General features: G+C 44.5%; 1 protein-coding gene across 1 annotated transcript in view; it reads left to right on the top strand.

Annotated features, from left to right (window-relative positions):
- The window catches only part of LOC116418039, a 45,442-nt gene extending 24,209 nt beyond the window's left edge, over positions 1-21,233 (top strand). The window contains exon 3 of the mRNA XM_032602197.1: positions 20,863-21,233. Within this exon, the coding sequence (XP_032458088.1) occupies positions 20,863-21,085 (223 nt within the window). The 3' untranslated portion in view covers positions 21,086-21,233. The remainder of the gene's footprint in view (positions 1-20,862) is intronic.
- Positions 21,234-24,124: the final 2,891 nt, after the last annotated feature.

Below are 24,124 nucleotides of genomic sequence, written 5' to 3'. Positions count from 1 at the left end.
AAATTTGTCATACATAGGCCCTTTACCATCTCCGGATAATTACGGTCCCGATACGATGAGGACGATGGAACGCGAACAATTTTATACATTTCGAACAATTTTAATAAATAGCAACGCGCGTGATTTTTAATTTTCAAGAAGAAATCGTGCGTTACTGTAAGATGGATGTCGAAATCCTCAGGCGCGCATGTACAATTTTTCGCGGTATTTTTTTAAGCAAGGGTGGTATATGACCTTTCACAGAGGCTTCGACGATAGCCTCGGCCTACTCCCGAATATATAGGAGTAAATTTTTTACAGAAAAAACCATTGGCTTGATACCGACGAAGGGTTATCGACTTGCCGATAAACAGTCAAAGAAAGCACTGGAATGGCTTCTTTGGCTGGAGCACAAATACGGGCGCAAAATAATACACGCCGCTCGATCGCGTGAATACGTACTCCCAGGTGGTATCAAAGTCGATGGTTTTCTCGAAAACCCTTGTGACGAGCCGACTACTCGACGTTCAAAGGTACTGTCTTTGAATTTCAAGGCTGTTACGCACATGGCTGTCCAAGGTCTTTCAAAAATGGTTATGACACTCGCACATCGTTCGAAGACCTAAAAAATAATAAATTTAGAGCGTTAGGTTATAAGCTTGTCGAAATTTGGGAGTGCGATTTTAATAAAATGAAAAAAACGCAGCCTCAAATTTCGGCTTTTTTACACAGACACCCGCGGCTTACTGGTTATAAATTAGAACCACGTGACGCTTTTTTCGGTGGGCGCACCGAAAATTTCGTCACCTTCTTTGAGACGCGTGATTCTCAAAAAATAAAATATACGGATATATGTTCATTATATCCGTATATTTGTAAAACTGGTAAGTTCCCCACAGGACATCCTGAAATATACGTAGGTACAGAATGCCACGAATTAACAGAAGTTAATTACGAGCATTTTGACAGGGTGAACGGATTGGTAAAATGTCTTATTTTACCTCCAAGGGATTTATACATACCCGTTCAACCTGTCAAAATGCACGGCAAGCTGCTTTTTCCTCTCTGCAAAGCCTGCTGTGAAGAGGAAAGCTTTAGCGTCTGTACTCACGAAAATGTTGAGTTGCGAGCGCTCTCAGGAACCTGGGTGTCTGACGACCTCTTCAAAGCACTCGAAGAAGTGCAATGTCACGCGTATTTTCACCAACCGATAACTTGACTCTTGGTTTGTAGGATAGAGACCGTTATTATCTCGCATCGTTTCCCGACCGACTTTCTCCGAAAAGAACAGCACCCGCGCCTCAGTTTTTTTTTCTACATGTACGCCCGCAAACTCGCAGACCGGACGCACCCCTGGTGGTCGTCTGGAAAATGTCCCAAAAAAAGGGACTCTGGACTTCCCGGCTCCGAACCGCCGCGCACGTGCACCGTTCGTGGAAAGGTCGTAAAATTTCGACCGTTACAACTTTCACTCTCAAGCAACACTTTTTCCCTCTGGAATGCTAAAAACATTTTTTCTCTTTGCTTATATTAATAGACGTAATTTAGCGTACACATTATTTTTAATTATTATTACATCAATAGATTTTAAGTAATACAACAAGTATAAATAACACTATAATATTCCGATGACATTTAAATCATTTATTCATTTCTAAATCTTCGTTGATGCACTGTCAAATATATATAAATTTAAATACATATCACTTGAATTTTTATGATATTATACGACGATGTACACAAATTTAATACAATAGTAAATTAAATTTGAGTTACAGAAATTTAAAATTAATATATTGTCGATTAAATTAAATCAAAGTTTAGCATAAATTTCGCTTTTGTTTATCCCTCCTCTTAAACGTACAATACTCCAGCATGAACTTATATATATTTTTTTTTTGTAAAATTCAAAATTTATTGTAAGTAGATCGTGCAACTTGGAGGATTTCTCACAAAAACTTGCTATGTAAGTAAAATAAATTCAATTTAGCGTTATTTTTTTTGTCTACAGCGTATATTGTAAAACTCCGTCTTTTTCTTTTGAGTAACAAAACTTTTATATTTTAAATTTATGTTCACATTTATAAAATGCTTTCACGCGTGTCACCCGATTTGTAGTTGCAATGACGTCACGGCATCTCGACTTTCAAATCTCTATCGATGCTTTTATTCTTTGTTCGAATTTGCCTTTTGTTCGCGCACTCACGACCTTTTTTTTCTTTTCTTTTTATATGCGCGTTTCACAACACTGATTTTATTTAAAAAATTATTATTTGTACGTTTATGATTACAATCACAGAATAATGCAGCTGCGAAAGCTTCTAAATCCCGGAGGGGCCCCCAATTTTCTTACATAGATTTTTGAGATCCTTGAAACTTTTGCGCCCTTACAGGCACAGGCGTATCTCAGCCGCACAACTTACACGGTTCTCCCACGTATGGAATTTTAAACCCGAAATATAGTATCAAAATTTACCTTTTCCTTTGATGAGTTCTTATACTCGTGACTGTACTCTGGAACTTGGATGATCGTGCTTTGAATCGGGATCCCAATTTACCCCCTACGTATTTTTGATAATGACAGGAGAAAGTAAAAAGCGAACTGATCTACTTTGATTGCATGGTATCAACTTATTTATTTAGAAATTATCGAGTTTAAAGACAAATCTCATGTGAATACAAATCAAAAATCAAACTGAACAAAACGTAATGAAATTCTAACAAAGTTGTAACGTCACATTTCTGTGAGTTACTATATTTATACTACTATACTAATATTATTTATACGAGAGTCATCCAGAACCAAGTTCTCGATTGACTCTCCACAGAAAAACGTACCTAGCAACGAGAAGCCCAGATTAACGAATGGCTCTGGGAAGCCAACCGAGCGAACCCCCTCGAATCCTATCCCCTCACATACTATATCCCACCTCGCTAACCCGCATACCTACTCTACCCTGGCCCCTCACATACTAAAACTAAACCTGCTAAAAACTTATGCTAAATTTCCTCTCTCGCACCCTACTCCCTACTGCACTCCACCACACCGAAGTCTTCTCGCGATGCCAGTTCCTGCTGAAGAAGCCGTTGTTGCTGCCAGCCCCAAGTAGCCGGGGCTAGCAGTCCCAGCTGGGCTGCCCTGGCCAAGCTGCGTCTCCAACCTGGTTACCCTCGAACTCCTATCTTCGAAGTCTCCTGTAACAAAGAACATAGAATTAATAAAGACCCAGAGTGAGTCGCAGTATACTTACCTGCTGCTAGGAGTGCACTGCGTTGCTGCCTGAGGAGAAGTCGTTGATACGCCGTAGCCACTACCTGAAAAACAACAAATTATGGAACAAACATACAAAGGAGGAATACTTGGACTAGTATACTCACCTCGAAGAAGATACTGCAGTGACTCCCCTCGAAGGCTGCAGTCCAGCGATGCCCTATTAGAACTTCCAGCAGGTCCAGTGAGCAGGCTCGATTCCAATGAGGTACCTGCACATACATAAAAACAGTTGAGTTGCTGCAGCAGTGGCTTCGAAACACTGGAGGAAGACCGGTTGGCAAGACATTTAGGTGCCAACGTAACCTCCCTCTCTCTCTGCCAACTTCACGTGAGTACAACAAGTCTTACTCTGCTTTGCTCATTTTTTTCTGCACTCTTACTGCCGCACGCTGCCCTCGGGCCTATTTTTTTTGTAGTTTGTTGCATGCGCTTTTCTGCAACCTTCACTGTGACATAATTTTCACTGGAGGCTGCAACTTCCTACAACGCTTTTTTCCTGCTTCAACATCTGCCCCTGACACATAACCTGCAAACACGCACGGCTTCTCTTCTCGCTGCACGGCGTCTCTCTTTCCTTCTAAGTGTTACACGTGGAGCCACCTGTTGCACGGACGGATCACCATCTTCAACGTCGCTACCATCAAACACAGGTCGGCCAATTCTTACCTCTCTCGACCAGCACTCCATCTGGCCTCGAGAGTCTCAAGCCTCTCATTCAGTCGATAACTTACCACCAACTATATCCACCAACGCACTCTACTTTATAGACTGCCAGTAAGTTATCGACAGTGACTTAATATCGTCAAGAATGAGCGGAATTGGCGGAAAAAGTGCCGAAACGCCTGTTACGTGTGCACAATGCAACAAGGTTACCAGGGGGAAGATGAAGACATGCGAGTTGTGCAAAGATCATCTTCCACACCATGTGCGTCGCTCTACGATCTATAATGGTGGGAAGTGTTGCAACACTCGCCTGTGCAACCTGTGCGGCGGGTTACGATGTCGGCACGCCCAAGACTGCGCAGACGAGGGCGAAAACAGCGGCAGCGACAGCAGCAACGGCAAGCACATCCGCTAAGGGCACTCCATCATCAACAGTGCCCAAGAAAAATAAGTCTGCGCCTCCATCTCTTGCCGGCTCCAGAACGCAGTCGCCAGTGCGAACTCAGGCGACAACGATCGAGTCGTCCCTCAAGGACATCTTCGCGGCATTGGCTGATATCAAGCGGATCCAAAATGAGGCCCTTCAGGCACAAAACACCGTGTCTGAACGGGTCTCACGGATCGATAAGCGACTTGGCCCGCTTGAAAAACGCCTCAAAGCCCTAGACGACCTGCCTGAGCTCAAGACTCGGCTGAGAAAAGCTGAGTCATCCATCTCTGAGCTTCAGACACAACTTCAAGAGCTGTCGTCAAGGAGCCCAGCAGAGCAGCACAACATCAGCACTGCTCCTGCCTCTGATGTGATCAATAACCTACGCAGTGAACTGGCCGAGGTTAAGAGGAGGCAGGAGCGCTCTGCGAACAACGTGGTGGTAACCTCCGGCCTAGCCTACACCCAGGAGACGTCGCTACATCTCCTGGCTTACGCCGTCCTGGCTGCACTGGACCCCACGGTCCTGAGGCGGGATATTGCAACCGTCAGAACCATGGGGAGACCTGAAGCAAACAACATCAACGCGCACGGAGACAGCAGACTTCCACCACTAGCTGTCACTCTCTCCTCCAGTGCGCTGGCCCGCTCCATCATAGTAGCCAAAGCCAGGAGGCGCAAGCTTCACACCAACGAACTCAATAGTTCATTACTGGAGGAAGCGAAAGTTCTCTACCCACATCACCAGGGACTCGTCAACATTATTCCAGATGTTCATAAGCTGTGCATCAAGACCAGGCTTGAGGCGAAGAAGAGGAGGGGCTGCCGTTCCTACGTGAGGGATGGCAGAATATACATCCGTACTGGCGAGGACAACGAACGGGTCACTATCATTTCAACTGATGCGAATCTTGAGGCTTTTTTAGCCCGAAGGGTCTGTCACTTCAATGCGAACTCCCGAACGGGTCACATTGAGATGATCAGACTATTCTTGTCCACTCGTCCCCACTTTCACGTAATAGCTGTGACTGAGACCTGGCTGAGTGACAAGATATCATCCATCCCTTCACTGGATGATTACACTCTACACAGACGGGACAGAAACAGGAACGGTGGAGGTGTGGCCCTCTACATTCATCATTCACTGACTGCTAGCGTTATCTCGTCATCCAACGGCGAATGATCAGGCAAGCCGGGTAAGCCGGAGTATCTGTTCTGTGAAGTCTCATCCAAGGGAATATCACCCATCTTCGTGGGGGTTGTGTATCGCCCTCCTCACTCACCCTTTATCCAGGGATCTAACTTTATCGAACAACTAACGACGCATATGCACAACTACTCCACGAAGATCATCATGGGTGATTTCAATGCTGATCAGCTTTCCTCATCTGAGGACGCAAATTTCATCAGGGCCTTCATTGATGAAAACTCCCTCGCTTCTGTACCATACGGTGCAACTCATCACAGACAGGACTCTGACACCTGGCTTAACCTATGTTTGATTGATGAGCAGGATCGCCTGCTATCATACTGGAAGACTGACACCCCTTTCGTTAACGGACATGACCTGATCACGGCCACACTCGACGTACAGATTCCACGCCACGTACCTACTACATACACTTACAGAAACTATAAAGGAATCTGTGCTGAGAAGCTAAGGGACTTCCTTAGTCCACTAGACGAATGCATCACCATTCTTAACGCTAATATCTCGAACGCCATCGATCATTTCGCCCCATTAAAAACTGTGACACCTGGACGTAAGCATCACCCGTGAGGTGAATATACATCCGTACTGGCGGTTCACCGCGGCTCTTCGTGACCTTTTAACTGAAAGAAACAGGCTCTACAGACGTTTTCGCAGAAGTCGCTTACTGTGGGATCTATATTTTTATAGAATCGCACGGGACGACGCCCATAAACGGATTGAGGAGGCCAGGTTGAATTACTACAATTCACGCCTGTCCTCCTTGACCGACGTTGCAGGGATCTGGAGAGAGCTTGGAAATTTCGGTGTTACTACTTCTAAAACTCCTACACCAACACGGTTCTCTCCAGGTGCTCTCAACGAATACTTTAGCTCCATCTCTAATGACCCTCAAGCTCCATCTGTTGAGGAGTATCTGCGAACCCTGGAGAGCCTGGACCTCCCTGAACACTTCATCTTCGACATTCGCAGTTGAATTATTCGTCACAGAAGTGGCGCACCATTGTGGGGCAAAAAATTTTTTTTTCGAAATATTAAATAAATCGGTAGTGCTGGAAAAAGTGTGGTGATGACAAGCACTTGAACATTTTTTCATGGTAAGCCACCGCGTGGCTCGAACGGCGGCCATCTCGTTTGTACGCACGGCGTCTCAAGCGTCGCGTGGCACATTCGCGGCTGGAAAATAAATTTTGAATCCCCTAATCTTTTTCCCCCTTGAAATAAATCGCGCAGTACTAATTAAAATATTTTTTCTATAAAATTTTTAGAAGAGGATTTGGCGCCATTAGTGGAGCCAGACGTGTTTGTGAGGGCTTGTCAAGCATAATACGCGGCTTACTCAGTAGTTTTAAAGAAAAAATAGAAAGTGACAGAAGGTGAGGAAGAGGAGAGAAAGGGGAATATTTCAAGTAATAAAACGGAATAAGGGTGAGAAGGGAGAAGGAGGAAAAGGGGAGAGAAGGAGAGAACGGCCGAGAGAGGTTAGGCCAAATAGAGAAGGACGGATGTAGAGGGAAGAACGGCATGAACTATGGCAGTGAAGAGATAGCAGAAGTGATTCGAGGGAAACAGAGGAACGAAGAGGAATTGGAATTCAAAACCCCGCGAGGATTTGAGAGAGGACTGGTGGAGGAGGGATCGGGAAGCAGGTGGGAAAGCACGCCGAAAACAGGAAGAGGAAGAGGGAGGAGAGAAAATATAGGTAGAGGGAGGAACAAAAGACAATTGGTCCTCGCAGAGAGTTTTAGAAAAGAGGAGAAAGAGTGCGGAAAAAGAAAAGTAAGATCCCCAGAATCGCAAGAAGAGGAAGAAAATAAGAAAAGGGAAAAGACAGAGAAGAGGGAGGAAGGAAACCCATTCGCGAAAAGTAACACAGTAAGGACACCAGAAAAGGCAGAGGAGGGAAAAACAGGAGAGGAGGAAGGAGAAATGGATAAATTACAGGAAAAACTGGACCGGATCTTGAAGGGGATGGAAGAGGAGAAGGAGGAAAGGAAAAGAGAAAGAGAGGAATGGGAAAGAAGATGGAAAGAGACGGAGGAGAAGATGAGTAGACAGGTAGAAGAGGTTAGGCGACTGGTGGAGGTGGAGAAAAGGGAAAGAAGGGAGATGGAGGAGAAGAGGATGAGGGAAGCGGAGGAGGAAAGCAGGAAAAGGGAAAAACTCAAGAAGAAAATGGAGGAGAAGGTAGGAGAGATGGAGGAAATGATAAGAAAAGGCCAGGGAAGAAAAGAAGAGAAGGAGGAAAAAGAAGGAAAAGAGGAGAAGGAGAGGGAGCAGAAGCAGTGGAAGGAGCTGGAGTGGAGAATCGAGGAGGGAGAACGAGAAAGAAAAAGGAACAACGTTGTTATAACAGGCCTGAAAGAAGATAGTTGGGGAAAAACGGAGATAGAAGATTGGATAGGAGAGAAACTCGAGATAGAGGTGCAGATAAAGAGGACGTGCACGATTAGAGGCAAGGTCACAAACAGAGTAGGAGTAGAATATGCGGATAGAGACGAGAAAGAGAAGATAATGGAGGCGAAGAACAAGCTGAAAGGGTCAGAATATTTTATCGACCACGACTTGACATAGATGGAAAGGAGGTGCGACGTTGCAAACGTCGCAGCCCCGCAAAACGCGTGTGTTGCGAGAGTGTGGTGCAAGGTGTGCGTGTGTGAGAGAAGTGCAGCAGCAGCACCACGACCTGGACGCCTGCCCCGAGGAAGGAGTCCATCCTCGGAGGCGAGTATCCAGCCGTCAGCCACTGCCGCGACTCAGACGCCTTCGTCGTCCGGCCGCCATCTCCCTGACGAGAGGAGAGGAGGCAGCCGAACGAGAGGAAGGACGTCAAGGAGACACGAGATCCAGCCAGCCAAGCCACGAGGAGAGAATCCCCGGCGAGCCAGGCCAGCCAGATCATCGTCGCGTTGAGGAGAGGTGTGAGTGAGAGAGAGGGAGAGAGAGAGAGAGAGAGAGAGAGAGAGAGCAGCGTCAGGAAGCCAGCTACCTTTTTGGCCAGCGAGGCTTCCTCGGCTTCGGAGGAGTGAGCGAGTGAGAGAGAGCACGAGGGACGAGGGTGCCAGTGTGTGGTGCGGGCGCACACTTCGACAACTTCTACGCGAGGCGTCGAGCCAGCGTACGCGTGTGTGTGAGAGAGATAGAGTGAGGAAAGCGCGGGAATCGCGTGTGTGTGTGTGTGTGTGCGAGAGCCGAGAACGCGCGAGTTGGGAGACGCGCGCGGTGGCATCACGAAGCGGGCGTAAAGTCCTCCGCTGCTAGGTAGTAGCAGGACGGGCTTGCCGCCAACGTGGTGCCTAGCCTGTGCGCAGTGTTGTGAGCGTGCGGGACGAGAGAGAGAGAGGGGAGCGCCGGCCGTGCAGCTCGAGCCGAGTGCCGCGTCGGGCGCGCGAGAGAGAGAGATAGATAGATAGATAGGTCTTTATTTGCTAAAGCAAAAAAAAATAATACAGTAGAGATCACAAGGATTGTGTCGCATACAGTCTAACAAATATATAAAAATTATTGTCACATAAAATCACATAAAATCACATTTGGTCCTATTTAATTATCACAATAAACTTTTCCAATATTACTTTGTACTCTTAAGGTTTGGTCAAAGACCTATCTGTATTGCACGTTTGAAATCTAAAAAATATGTAATACTGGAAGAATCTTGTACGGCCTAGAGCCGAGTCTGACTAGATTAAAAACTAGATTAATATGAAAGATGCAGTGCCAGAGGGCTCAGAGTCGTCACGATTCTATGGCCGCCGCAGTGCCCCCTTGAAGGAGGCGAGAGATGGCTGGTTTCGCAGAGCAGAAGGGAGAGAGTTCCAGAACCGAGCCCCCTGGACCTGGAAGGCCCTAGCCCCGGTTTTAGTACTCACGGTAGGGATGCTCAGTTCCGGGGGAACTCCCCTACTGGAGGGTCTCGGCTTGTGTTTATTGAATAATGAGGCCAGATACGAAGGCTCACCGATCCGGGTTACTCTGTATAGTAGAATGGCCTCAAAGTAGAGCCTTCTGGAATCGGTACAAAACCATTCTAGACGCCCCCGGTAAGGACTGATGTGTTCATCCCTCCTAACCCCGAAGATGAATCTCACACACGAATTGCTCAGTCTCTGTATCCGTATTCGTTGTTCGTTAGACGCGTCCAGGATAGTCACAGCACAGTAGTCGATGTGCGGTTGTATAAGTGTCTCAACTAGCCTTCTGCGGAGAGTCTCAGTAGTGCAGCCCCTGATAAACCGCAGGCTATACAGGGCTTTATTTACTTTTTTCGTGATAGCATCTACCTGCGGTTTCCAAGTAAGTTTGCTATCCAGTACAACACCGAGACTCACGACCGTATCACTGAATGGGACGATCACTCCGTCCGGAAACGGAACCCCAGGCAAGTTCCATGATTTAATATCATTAACGTTCTTCATGGACCCGAAAAATATAGATTTAGTTTTACCGGAGTTAAGTCGCAGACCGGAGCTCTCCGCCCAGCCAGAAACCAACCGCGCCGCTTCCGCCAGCCAAGCCACGCCGTCCAGGAAATTGTCTTTGTTGGTGTGTAGATAGATCTGGAGGTCATCCGCATAAAAAAGATGTTTAATTGTATTGCCGTCGAGTATATTTTGCAGGTCGTTGACATAGAGGCTAAACAGCAAGGGTCCCAGGACCGAACCCTGTGGAACTCCTAGATTGGTTTCAAGCCACTCTGAAGTTCCGTTTTTATTCGAAATTACCATCTGAGATCGTCCCTGTAAATATGATTTAATCCACAGGAGAGCCACCCCAGAGAACCTCAGCTGCCTCAGCTTAGATAGTAATTTGGAAGGTGAGATGGTGTCAAAGGCCTTGCTGAAGCCAAACAGCAGCATAAGCGTCACCTTCTTTTTGTCAATTGCCATGCGTACGTCGTCAGTCAATTTTAGTAATGCTGTTTGTGTGCTGTGGTGTTTTCGGAAACCGGCCTGGAAGGGGTCGATTATATTATTTTTATTAAGATACGTGTGCGCGATCTTCTCAAGTACCTTTGAGAGAAAGCAGAGCATTGCTATCGGACGAAAGTCCTTAACATTGGAAGAAGCGCTGGTCTTTCTTAGCGCGATCAACTGTGCCCGCTTCCAGATACTCGGAAAGATCCCCTGAGCGAAGGTGCAGTTAAATAGATTAAGAATGAATTCGCCAATAATTGGGAGGGCCTTGACGACCACCCCGCATGGAATACCATCGACATCCCTCGCTTGCGAGGAAAAATGTGATATAGCAAGGACGACGTCACTCATTCCAACAGGGCTAAAAGTAAAGCCCTCCTCGCCTGCAAGTGAAATAGCGTCCGTCGCATTGTCTATATTTTCGAGGGGTGATACCGATACTCCCGCGAAGTGCTCATTCAGCTCCCCCGGCGTGAAACCAAAAAACTCCTCCTCCTTACGCCCAGGCAGGAGGCCGAGATGACGCATTACCTTCCATATATTGCTGTTATCATCAAGAGCGTCCGATAGTTGTTGACGAAGGAAGGATTCACGCTCTTGAGCAGAACGCATGTCGACCTCATTGGTGAGTCGAAGAACCTCATCGAAAAGCTCCGCCCTCCCCGTGCGCTCATAGCGCCTGAGTGTAGCATTGCGTTTATCAATGAGGATCCTCAGCTCCGGTCCAAACCAAGGAGCATATTTCCTACGTGGGCAAACCGTTTTCAAAGGTGCGAGTTCATCAATTGCTGATTTTAGATTATTATTGAGAACGTAAAGGGCGCCCTCCAGATCGGCTTCAATGGAACTCATGGCCGCCCAGTCACAACAAGACAAGAGTCAACAAGGCTGGAAGTGTCAATACACTTGTAATTCCGATAAGAGAAAGTGTCACTCACGGGAGCGGGAGCGTAGATGTCTAGTGAGACATCTATGACACAATGCTTGCCGAAACTAGGCAGCCACTCATTCTTAGATTCGAGGATCGTGTCGTTATCGTCGGTCATGATGAGGTCAAGCCATGTATGAGACGATGAGGTATGATGCGTGGGACCTTGCTGGATGATCTGAAGAGATAACTCTTCGGACAGACGCTTGATAGTAGTAGCATCGTCCGAGTCAGACAATAGGTCCGAATTCATATCACCCATTATGATCTTATGACTAAATTCGCCGCATAAGTCCCGCAACACATCAAAAAGGTCCGAGTCCTTTTGCATAGGGATTTTCGGGGGCCTGTAAATAACACCTAGCAGCACCGGAGGTGAGTCGCCCCTCTGTACGCTGCAAAATAGATACTCCGGGATTCCAGGTTTTCCTAGACCCATGGTATCAGAAGAGACAACCTTTGTAATTTTCAATCCATTGCGTACAAATAAGGTGACACCACCTCCATTTACATTTCTGTCCTGCCTGATGATGGAATATCCCCCGATGCTAACCAGGCAGTCATCCACAATCGGACCCAACCATGTCTCTGCAAAGCCGAAGATCTCATACGAGGGGTGCTCGGTTAGAAAGTCACGAACTAACCCAATGTGAGCTCTGAGCGAGTTCACATTGAGAAAGCCCGCCCTCAAGCCATTCCCAGCGCCTGGTACCCTCTCAAGGGGCCTCGCGAGTCAGATGGAGGGCGCAGGTGATGATGACGATGATGACGACTGTATTGAAGTTGATGCAGACGATACAGTCGTCAATGATGGCATCGATGCTTGCAAGGTTGCAACCGATTTGCTTGTCAGGTCCGACTGAGGTCTGTTACTTGAAGTAGCGTCAGAGTTTTCGTCCTTTTCAGTGACAGTCATGTGTGTACTCGGTCGTCGAGGTCGTTCCGAGCCGGCCTGACACACCGTGAGAATAGCCTGCAAATCGGCAGCAGATGCAAACACGTGCGCGCGCTCGCCTAGCCAAGAACCTGCCACCCGCATGCCAGACATATTTGAAGCCCAGTCCCTGTGCAATGGGCCTCAAACTTTCAAACAGGGTAAATTTCTCTTGGGACAACATTTCATTTAAATATACTTTATGTCCGGTCAAGCAGGCAGCAGTCTCCGGGTCTAGAGCCCCGGGCATGATGTTGTTTGTGGTCAGGTAGTTGCAAGCTAGCGTACTTTTTGCTCGCATGATTTCCCTGACCAGGCCCGGGCTCGCGAGTCTGACGACGATCGAAAGGCAGCACACCTCGACGCGTCGCTGTATTTGCTCCGATCGTGTCATTGCTCTGAGCCCTGTTCTGTCTATGCTGGCGCTGGCGCAGCACTCTAGTGTTGGCGACGTCGCTCGTTTGTAGGGCGGGAAGGACGGTGCTGAGCAGTGCAAAGGCAGCCGCGCCCGAAATTTTCTCATTTAAGTTGTCGTGGTTCTGAATGAGGCCGTGAATTATGACCTCGCACTCCTCAGCAACGCCTCCCCCCGCTCCTGCGTCCCCGCCAGTAGTTGCCATCCGAGGAGAGGAGCATTTGCGGCTTCCTACTACCCCAGTGGCATCACGCTTAATAATACTACTAGGACTCGAGGCAAGTAACCGACTGCAGTCCGAAACCGGCAACGAGTCCGTGGCAAGGTCCTGGCTAGCACGATGGAGCCTTTCAAGTAGTTGCCTTGTTTGTTGCAACTCGTCCCTAAGAATAACGTTTTCGTCCAGGAGCAGCTTGTTAGCGTCAAGCAGTCTATTAGACGCACTGATGTTATCAGTTAGTTGGGTCTCGAGAGCAGAGATACGGGTATTCAATTCCTCCGTACCGACTACAGCGCCCCCTTCTGCTAGTGCAGAGGAGGCGCCATGTGGCACCGAACCCCTGCTCACGAGAGCCCTTAGGCCATCAAGCTGATCCTGGAGCATGTCAAATCGCTGAAAGAAAAGCTCCATCGTACTCACAGGAATTAAAATATTTGAGACACCTAGCAGGCTGGTGTCTCCCAGTGGTGCATCCTTCGCTCTGTTCTTCTTCAGGATTGCCGGGTGCAGTGAAGATGAATCTTCAATTCACGCTGATGTGAGCGGAGCGGGCGCCTGCGAGTTGGTGACCCGCCCGACAGACGCGTTTGGGCACTGCTGACTGTCCTTCCGCTGCTCCGGTGAGACAGGCGCCTGGGAGTCTGTGACCCGCTCGGCAGAGGTATTGCAGCTCGGTAGGCTACTCTCGTGATGTTGCTGCTTCGTGCTCGAGCGGAGAGGGGAGGCGATCGTCATGGTGCTGACGCCGCGATCGCCTGACCGTGTTTTTGCACACGGCGTCGATGCCGCTTGCTGCGTCTGCTGGTGGGGCGAGACGCGTAGCGGCGTCGACTTGGCGCGAAGCACTGTCCCGGCGCGAACGCTCACCTGATGTTTTCCAGGAGGTGGGGATGGCTTCCTCTGCGTTGTTTTGACGCTCTGCTTGGCTGACTTGGTTGTAGGCGTCGCCACGGCAGGAGAGGATGTCTCTGGCGGGAGCGTCGCAGGCGATGGTGTCACTGGCGTCCCTGCTTTCCGACACTTTGCACACTGCGTTCATCTTTCTGCTTGAACAGCGAGTGTGGCATGGTAGACGGCAGGTCGGGCACGTACTCGTTGGTGGTGTAGAGTCGTCATTACAGACGGAGCAAACCGCTGGTGACATTGCGATATCCAGTCAGTCTTGACGTCACCACGAAGGAGCAGGGATGCCAACGGCCAAGATGAAAAGTCCGCTAGAAACTCGCCAAATCACTCCTCTGCGCTCCTAACCTCTCCGGGACACTACAGGTTTTGAACGGTCTCTTTTTAAGGAGCCATGCAGTAATGCTCCGGCGCGTGGAGCCTGCGGGAGGCCAGATTTTCTGAAAATATCCAGACTCACACGGAGTCAGTCAGAAAAAAGCTGAAAATCGGGCTCGAAGACGGAGCGATACGGCATTCGTGTGAGACTCACCTGAAGCAGCAGAGAGAGAGAGAGAGAGAGAGAGGAATATCACATTGGCCGCGCGGCGACCGACGGGAACCGAGTCGAGCGCGTACGTGTGACGAGAGAGAGAGAGAGAGAGCCATGCGACGCTGTGCCTCCCAACACAGGTGCGCAACACCTAACGCCTCGCGTGCGCTAGGATTTTTCTTGTTTCGTGGGATTTGACGCGATCGTCACGTTTGGGAGAACGCTAGGGAGAGGGGAAAATAATCACACAATGGTTATCACTTTATTGCTCTTATATTTCGCCCAGCCCTTCCCTACAACGCGGTGGCAATGATGCCTCCCGCGCACAATGTAGCCACGCAGGACTTATGTTGGCGCACTCACGCACGAGCCGCACTCGTGCAGCAGACGGCAGGCCTCAGCCCAGGTCCAGTCCGCTGACGGTTGGCTCTCTCTCTTTCTCTCTCTCTCTCTCCCTCTCTCTCTCTCTCTCTCTATCGCGTGCGGGCTATGCCTCTCGCTTGTGGCAAGCCCAACCAGCTGCTTCCGTGCAGCTAGGGTTTTCTCACTCGCGCTCTCTCGCACACACGCGCATCTTCTCGCACTGCTCTTTCTCTCTCTCGCTCTCTCTAACGCGTGCGCTGGCTAGACGCCTCGCGCAGAAGACGTCTAGGTGTGCGCCCGCACCGCACACCAACTTTCAAATCACACATAAAAGATTAATTTTCATAACATTTTATATGTGGATTCACACTAAAGTTTTGTTTCGAAAGAAGATTTGCATCACATTTAAGACGCACACACTTAATTTCAAAAGACGCAGTTCAAAATATTATGAATCTAGTTCAAAACACATTAGAAGGTTTCACGAACTAAACGATTGTCACGTTAATCACTTTAAAACACTGCATTTCAATAAAATCACACCCAATACACCACACAATTCCACTGGACACAAATACATTTGGTTGACACATGTAGAGGTGGGCCCGATAAAACTGTTCTTGCATTTTTTCCCCAAAATATCCCAAAATCTGGTCAACTAGTAGCACTGGAGTGCACTGGCAAGTGATCGCCAGAAGTCTAGCCAGGGCCTTGACGAGGCTGCTGCATAGAGTGTTGGACTCCGGCTTTCACAGGAGAAAACTGGGCTTCTGCACTCGAAACAGCCAACTCTGGTATTGAGACGCCAATTGAAACCCTATAAACATTCAAAATCATTATTCTCATGTATGTAAATGCTTTAGACAATAATTAGCATTATATTTTGCCCACTGATACGAGAAACGCCAGAATTTTGTATAGAAGGCCCATTTTTTTTTAAATTTACTTACAAGGCCAAGTTTGTGCAAAAGCATGTAAATTGATAAGAGAACTCATAAAGAATATCGTTTAAATAGAGACGACAAAATCCGACTAAGTAAACATTAAAATTATTTAATTAAGAACCGGCGTGGGCACATAGTGTTTAACCTAATTCAGTGCCAAAGTATTTTTGGTCAAAATCATAAAAATTGAAAAATTTAAATAAAATAAAGTGAAAACTGAGGGTCTAGGCCATTACACACCTTTTGCAACCGAGAAAACCCAACAAATAATTATAATTATTAACAAAAGCGACAATTTTTCACCCAGACGCGACAATTTTTCAATGGACTCAACACATAGAAACTTGCTTGTCAGTCACATTTCACAAAAGGTATTGACAATTGATTAGGAGGGAGTGTAAATGTCAAAGTTATAAAATTTTACATTATTATTGCGAAGCATAAGAGAATTTTTGAATGCAAAGACACGGGTCTGATTGAATAATACAATTTTGAGACGAGTTTTGCATTATTGAAAGTGAGTCTAATATTTTATTGATTTTGCAAAGTACCCTGGACACGAACAATCATATGTTATCTATAAATTGATAATTTATCATAAAAAATATTAAATTGATTTAGTTAAAGGACAAAGAGTGAGAGTAAAGAGACGGTTCAAAATACAGGAGAGGTGATTCGACTCGCACATTTTTTATATCTTTCCCAACATTAAACCCTAGCACATAGTCAATTTATTAAGTAGACCCAGAGCAAAATTATTGTTAATTAAAATAGAGAGGAAAGAACAGTGGTAAAGTATCCACTTACACAGAACATGCTCATGACGTCATGCAAAGTCAGCACTGTCCTCTTTGGTCTTGAGGATGTTCTGCCCAATCCCACGAGCGATACTGATCATTTTTAGCTGCTGGGAACAATCATCTTCGCCTACAAAAACCAAGTAAGTTGCCTTAGTAAATGATTTTATCCACGTGTAAAGACCGTATTTAGTATGAATACGGACTGCGCGAGTTCTACAAATAATTATTTAATTCGCGGAAACTAGCATAGGCTCGAGAGCCTTATTGTTACTGAATACGCGTGACTCGATGTCATTCGGGACTTGTGCATTTACTGCCGGATACGAGTGTGACCGTTCGTAGCGTGTGGACTATAATTTGTCCGCGCTCACTCTCAATCGGACGCTTATCTGTCCGAGCTAGAACTTGTCCGGGGTGTGATGACTGAACGGACTTGGTTGGCTGTCCGTGGCTCCGATTTGATATTTTATAATCCTTACCTTTTCGGTGTCTTTGCTGAAGGGTTTCTTAGGGATTTGGTAGTCTAATAACTATTTATTATTATTTATGAATAAATAAACACTAGGTTCATCTAAATTGTTATATTTTGTTTTATTGGCCAGGACCGGAGCACTTCAAGACAGATTTGATGTTACAGAGTTTAATTATTACTTGACTTATTATATTGTTTATTCACTAAGATGTTGTTAGAAGTTATTTGTAGGTGATTATACTAAGGCGACTTACAATTACAATCGTATCGACTGCACACTGGATATTAGAAAACTCCTTCGTCGGCACGGCAGATGTTGATTGGACTTATTACTACACGATCTATCGTGGCAATAATAAAAAGTTTGGACAACTGCACAGATGAAGGGTTCTTCACTTGCTTTCGCCGGAGATTCCAGTCGGCGGTCCTTCACTATTACAATTCTACGTTCAACTCACGTCTAGTAACGAAGAGTTATACCGTACTCCACCCGCAGAGTTTGAGTGGGTTCTAAACACTCAATAAGCGATGCGAGCCAGAATACAGCACTCGTATTCAATCACCAGGTCCAGTTGCCAGTAGGAAGAGTTCACGTGAAAAGGCTCTGCGTGGATCGGCCCCGGGGTTTTTAATGCCTCGGTGCCTATGCAAGCAGTATTGAAAATTAAGAAGGTGAAGATCGCGGTAGTCCAATCAATATTCGCCACACTAAGGATTGACGCGCACGCTTTGCGGTCATTGTTCGCGCGCTAGGAGTGCTGACGCAGAGGTCAGAGCACTCGCTCCGATATTCGGTGCTCGATGCGTGTTGCAACGTAGTTGATTCGTTCGATCGATTTGTATATGCGTTGTCTGCGTGAATGCGTGGTTGCAGTCGCGCAGGCATCATAGGTGAATATAGGTAAATGTTCTCGTGTGTGTGTGTGTGTGTATATATATAGTATGATCATGGCACATTACACACGCGTTATTTCAATAAAATCACACAGTTCCGCCGTGATAATCAGATCTGCTGATCTCACCCGTATGAGAGAGTAGCTGAGCGCCCGCGTTTTAGATAATATTTGATTGTTAGTCGGTAAACTCACGTCTACCCTAATATAATAATTGATAAAGTCAATTTTTACATATCATTATAGACTAACTTTGCACAAATAAATTTTTGTTGATTTGGTAAATTACATTATGTAAATTATTTTGTTAATTTATATCCATGAAATAAGATATTTAGCATGTGAAGTTTTATTTATAACAACTGCAAAGACACGTAAAAATCATCAAAATGTATTTTATGAAATGAAATCTTTATGAAATAGAATAATTTCCATTAAATCAATCGAAACAAATATAAAATTTACCTCAGAATTTACTTGTATGCAGTACAACAAAATTAAATGACAGACTTCAATGCATAAAACCCAAACACATCTAACGCCGAGGAATTAGAACAATCACTGATAGTCTTAAAATAATAACAGCCAGATTAGTGAGATATATGTATATGTGTATATACATATATCCACTTCCTCCATGTTTTTACACAAACTCAAAAAATTACTATTACAAGGCTTCCTTAGGAAGGTAGCAATTTACTTGCGCAAAGGTAGTTTGTGATGATATGTAATAATTCAATTTATCAATTATTACATGAATTTGATAAATTTAGTATATACATGTATAAAAACAAACGTTTAGTATACCTCCTGAACTCAATACATAGAACTTGTTATTTTGCGAATTAAAAACATATACAAAAACTAAGAGTACCATTCGATTCAGCAGCTCAAAATACGTAAAAGCATATGAAAATGAGAAAAAATTACCGATTTTTTTATAGAATTTAAACGTTGCAATTATCTGGTTTTTTCACCAATTTTTCAAGCTTTTTGAAGGTTTTTGCTTATAACTTTTTTTTTATCGCTACGTAGACAAAATATAAGTGCACCACTGGATTCAGCAGCTCAAAACACATAAAAATATATATAATTAACACAAAATTCAATAATTATGTTCGTTACAGTTCAATTTATTGTCTTTTTTTCCCTTATTTCTCGAGTTTTTCGGGGATTTTCGCTTATAACTTTTTTTTTACGATACATAGACAAAAAGTGATGGAACCATTCGATTCGGCAGCTCAAAATACGTAAGAAAAGATAGTTTTAATAATGATTCAGCCGGTTTTTAGAAGGATAAACAAATTAACACCTTTTTCCCATATAAAATCAATGGGAAACTTGAGGTGCTTTGAGACATGTGATAAATCGATTTTAAAAATCCAATTCCTTCTTGCACGGAGTTTTTAGAGCCTATAGAAGAGATTTCCACCCGGGAGAAAGTCCCCGAGTAAAAAAAAAAAAAAATTAAGGTCCACCCTATTGGACACCACTAACAGCACTTTCCACACTAGACACTGGGAGTCTGGCACTGGAGAATCCTCGTCGGCACGGGGAAATCGGGCCAGAATACCTCTACCCTAACCCTACCGCCTTCTCCATAGCGGCCGACAGCGTAAATAACGCGAAGAATCAATCACCGAGAAAATTGTGATTTTCTTTTCGTGTTATACCGTTTCGACCGCTTTTGAATTGTATTGATACCGTGCAGTTTTCCCCTCGTCATCCTTGTGCGTCGAATCCAGCGAGCGAGATAAAAACATCTGTATCGCACGTATGTAGGATTAAGTAGGATCAAGTAGGATAAACCATTGTGCTCGTAGAACTCGCGTCCCGCGGATATAGAGTCTCTCGAGGAAGTGATAGGAAGTTGTCACTCAAACGTGACTGGCGCCCATAGGGAATGTATGTAATTGTAAAGAATAATAATAAATCTTGTCGCATCTTACTTCCTATTTTCTTTCCCTCGTTCGGTCGAAGATCACGTGTTAATGCTGCTGTCAGCGCAGCGCGAATGATTCAACATTCGCAGTTGAATTATTCGTCACAAAGTTTACTAGGCTTCCGCACTGTTCGGCCGGCACACCACAAGTGACGCGCTTCGTGAAGCCAAGCGACGCCGAAGTTGAAGAGAAGGAGCGGGAGAGGGAGAGAGAAAGCGTCGTACTTCCTCCTACATATAGTCCCGTTATCTACCCCTCTTCCAGCGTTGCAGTTCTCTCGGCTTGGCTCATTACCGAGGCCCTATAGGCCTGGCAACGCCGCAAGCCTTGAAAAAAAAATTGTCCTTTTTGTATAAAAGCATGAAACATATTATAGACAAATTTACAAAATTATTATTCGTCTTGATAGACGACAAGATTTATTTTTAGAGGTAACTTTTTTTAAGGTGGAACAAAACTTATTATTAAAAGCGACCGATGATTGTGATACGTGCGTTTCTCTCTCGTACACGACTGTATAGGCGTGCAGTTAGACGAATCCGAAAATTATTGGAAGAAGGAGATTGACCTCCAGTTAATCTCCTCCTAACACAGAGCCTATCTTGGTTGCTTTTAACATTTTACTTTCTGGTAATTTAAGATCGATAGAATTTTTGAAATCTACAAAAATATAAAGAATTTATTTGTGTGTATGTGTGTGTGTGTGTGTGTGTTGTGTGTATGGTGCGCCGTGTCCGAAAATACTTTTTAACTTCGTGTGGAACTTGCAGTACTCGTCTTCTGCTCGGAACGTACTCGCCTTCGGCTCGTGCTTTCTCGCCCTCGACTCGTATTGCAAATTCCACACTTGGTCTAAAAAATGCCCATTTTAAGATCTTGGCACACAATATACTATTTTAATGTATGATTCATTTAATTTTCATATATGAATCTGAAAATATCGATTGTAGGAAGTCAAGTGCCAAAGCTTTAGCAGCAGTTTTTTATAGGTAGAGATAAAAATAAATTAAAATAATTAAGGTAACTTATAATACATTTTTTTTCAGAGCACTATCAGATAATCAAGCTGGAAAATCCATAAATCAGATTTCAGAGGCACAATCACATCCACCCATAAATAATAGAGTATTAAGGATAAGAACTAAATCCAATTGTTTAGATATTAGGGAAGAAAAGCCAAAAAGAAGAAAATCAAAAAAAGACAAAGAGAATTCTATACTTAAAAAGAAAAAAATTAAACGGTTTGTATTTTTACTATTTATTAAATAGTTAGCATACTATAACGTTTTTTAGCCGTCTAAAAAGTAACAAAGCTCGAAAAAAATTTAATTTTCGACTTTTAAATCTGATATTCATCCTTTAAGTAGCAAATGTCAGTAGTATAAAGGCTGATTACGAGACGGGGGGCGTGACCGGGTCCTTACACCGTGAAAAAAAAATCGTTAAATCAAACAAAATTTATATGAACCAATTAAACTATTGTATCATAATATACCGATACAATATTTAATTGATTCAAATATGTAAACATCGCTAAAAGCGAAACGCTATGCTTTTCGCAAAATGCACTCGCCCATTTTTGTCACTAATTGTAATTACCCTACTATAAGTATCTTATTAATTAGATTTGATCCGATAAAAAAATTTTAATATGAATAAATCGGACATCTTAATTTATAACGGATATAAAGATATCACTGTTTATTTAATTAAATCAGTTTTTACGCCAATTAATAATTTATATCATCCCACTTAATTCGATATAATTTATATCGCTCAAATACTAATATGAAGTAAATCGGAATACGATGAAAGAAGTATCTATTATTTATTATGCTAACTAATTAAAATGAACCAATTTTATTGGTTTCAAATGTGGTATTTGCGTATTAAAACTTTCAATTGATAAGTGTTGAATTTTGTAATCAATTTGAGTTTAACTTGATAAAAAAATTTTAACAGGATAAATTACTAAGGATTTAGATTAATCATATATACTTTCCTGTCACGTATATAACACATCACCGCTGCCGTCTGAAGAGTTATCATAACATCGAGGTTCTGTTACCGTAATATCGAGGTTCAAACACCTAAGGAAACAGACCTATTCTTGGATCCAACCATCTGTTTGCTTTGCAAACCGCCCTATTTTGCTGTAGTAATGTTAAAACTAAAAAGTTTAAACAAAAACGGAAGGACTAGCAAGCTAAGGGAGCAGGGATTGGTGCCTCACCAATATCTGTCTGCTTTGAAAAAGTGGGTGCGTTCATAGCGGGAATATTTTACAAGAATACTGTAGTTCCCACTTGTGCTACTCTATACCTTGGTCACCTAATGGCACTTGCGAGAGGCAGGAGTCAAAACCTATCACAATAAGCCTATTCACGTGTAATAAGATATACAGTGCTTTGAAACTTTTCTTTGATATATTATTATGCTGCACTGCCTGTGATAGGTATATTGCTTGTAGCAATGCACGACAAAACTGCACAAAGCAGAATCTGCTGCAAAAGTAGCAGAAGACGACGTATGAGCTATATAGGATCAGAACGCTGGCAATTATAGCAGCTTGGTATGCTGTGGAAAAGTCTGTTCATTCATCTGGAAAAATCTAGGTTTTTTTCGTGGCCGAAAACAGGCTCTTGGCAGTTATCAAAAGCTTCAATGAGGTATCAATAGCTTTCGGGAGCTCCCGAAAGCTCTCGACAGCTTCCAAAAGCTCCCGACAGCTTCTGAGAGCTCCCGACAGCTCACGAAAACTCTTGAGAGAAAGCGAAATATTCCGGTAGCTTTTAAGCGCCCTCGCGTGATTGTGAAAGATCTCGGAAGCTTCCAAGCGCCTTCGCGTGAATAAATTCCGAACGTGATCACGGCAGCTCTCGAAAAATTACAAGCCACACTCGAGAGATTACTGTAGCTTCTGAGCTCCCTCGTGTGATCGTGGGAAATTTCGGAAGCTTCCGAGCGCTTTCATGTGATCGAAGGAGCTCCTGAAAACTCCTGAGCACTAGATAATAATTTGCGAACGTGATTGCCGCAGCTCTCGAGAGATCTCGAGCTACGCTCACGCTCAAGGACAACTACGGCGTTATATCTTGCGTTTGTGCGTGATGACGCTTACGATTAAATCATCTTACAACATGATACGAGCGGCTCGAAGTATTCTCTCGCGGACCGAGGGTTCGTTCTCACGGTCGAGATGGTCACTATTTTGAAGGCCGCTGTCGTTTTAACTCCTGCCTCTCGCAAGTGCCTTTAAGCGACTAAGGTATAGAGTAGCACCCGTGTCGGTTACAGTATTCTTGTACAATAATGATAATCACGTGGGGGTAACACGTGTATTTTATTTATATATATATAGTGAATGCACGATCATACTTATGTATAGATATACAAAATGCATGCGTTCCCCCCATGTGATCATCAGCGCCCTTACCCTGGCGGAGGAATTTAATTATTTCATAAAATAAAAGCGGATATTTCTATTCCTTCGAGCAATATTTTTTGTTTACAAAGAATAATAAAATCATCATAAACCATGTGCATTCATAAGGTATTGATAATGATGATAAATGAATTGATAGGTTTCATTTATGTGTATAATATATAACGCAAGGTTATTATCCAAATAATCGATATTAAAAGTTGATAGTGGACAAAAATTTCAACTTTCATAATTTTGGTTTGTTGTTATAATAAAATTAGTTACGACAAACGAGCGCACCGAAATACACGTATTTCTAATCGCTCGTTACACCCCCCTTCCAGACGTTGCATAGGCCACGAAGCAGCCGTCTATACAACCGTCGCGAGATACCGTAAAACTAACCTAAATCAATCTACCCTATACAACAGTGTGGCGAGGCTTTGTCTTCCGCGCAAAAAGCCTCCCCCTGGTTCAACCTGAATCTGCGCAACGCACCCGTCTACGTGGTGACGTTTCCCCGCGATACACGTTCTGGCGTGCACGATACACCGTGCGTAGCCCCGAGATATATTCGACCAAAATACAACGCTCGTAGGACCGAGCCTACCACGACAATTCGCAACATCATAAATTTTCTTAAATTCTCGCTTGAGTCTGCTCGCAACACAAAATCGCGCCTCGTCTTCTTCCACTATTCGATCTTCTACGGTTGAACATCCTCTCGTTCTGGAAAAGAGTTGACTGGTCCACATCTCTCTCCGATGTCTTCCCCACTGCTGTCTAGATCGACCTCGACCCAATCTTCTAGCACGGCGGCCGTTGTTTACAAATCGCCGCCCGAGCACTCTTACCTTCCGGATCTTCATTGGAAAAATCTGGCA

This window comes from Nasonia vitripennis (genome assembly GCF_009193385.2).
Source record: "Nasonia vitripennis strain AsymCx chromosome PSR unlocalized genomic scaffold, Nvit_psr_1.1 chrPSR_random0070, whole genome shotgun sequence".
In the NCBI taxonomy this organism is placed as follows: domain Eukaryota; kingdom Metazoa; phylum Arthropoda; class Insecta; order Hymenoptera; family Pteromalidae; genus Nasonia; species Nasonia vitripennis.
This window is presented reverse-complemented; position numbering and strand designations above follow the sequence as displayed.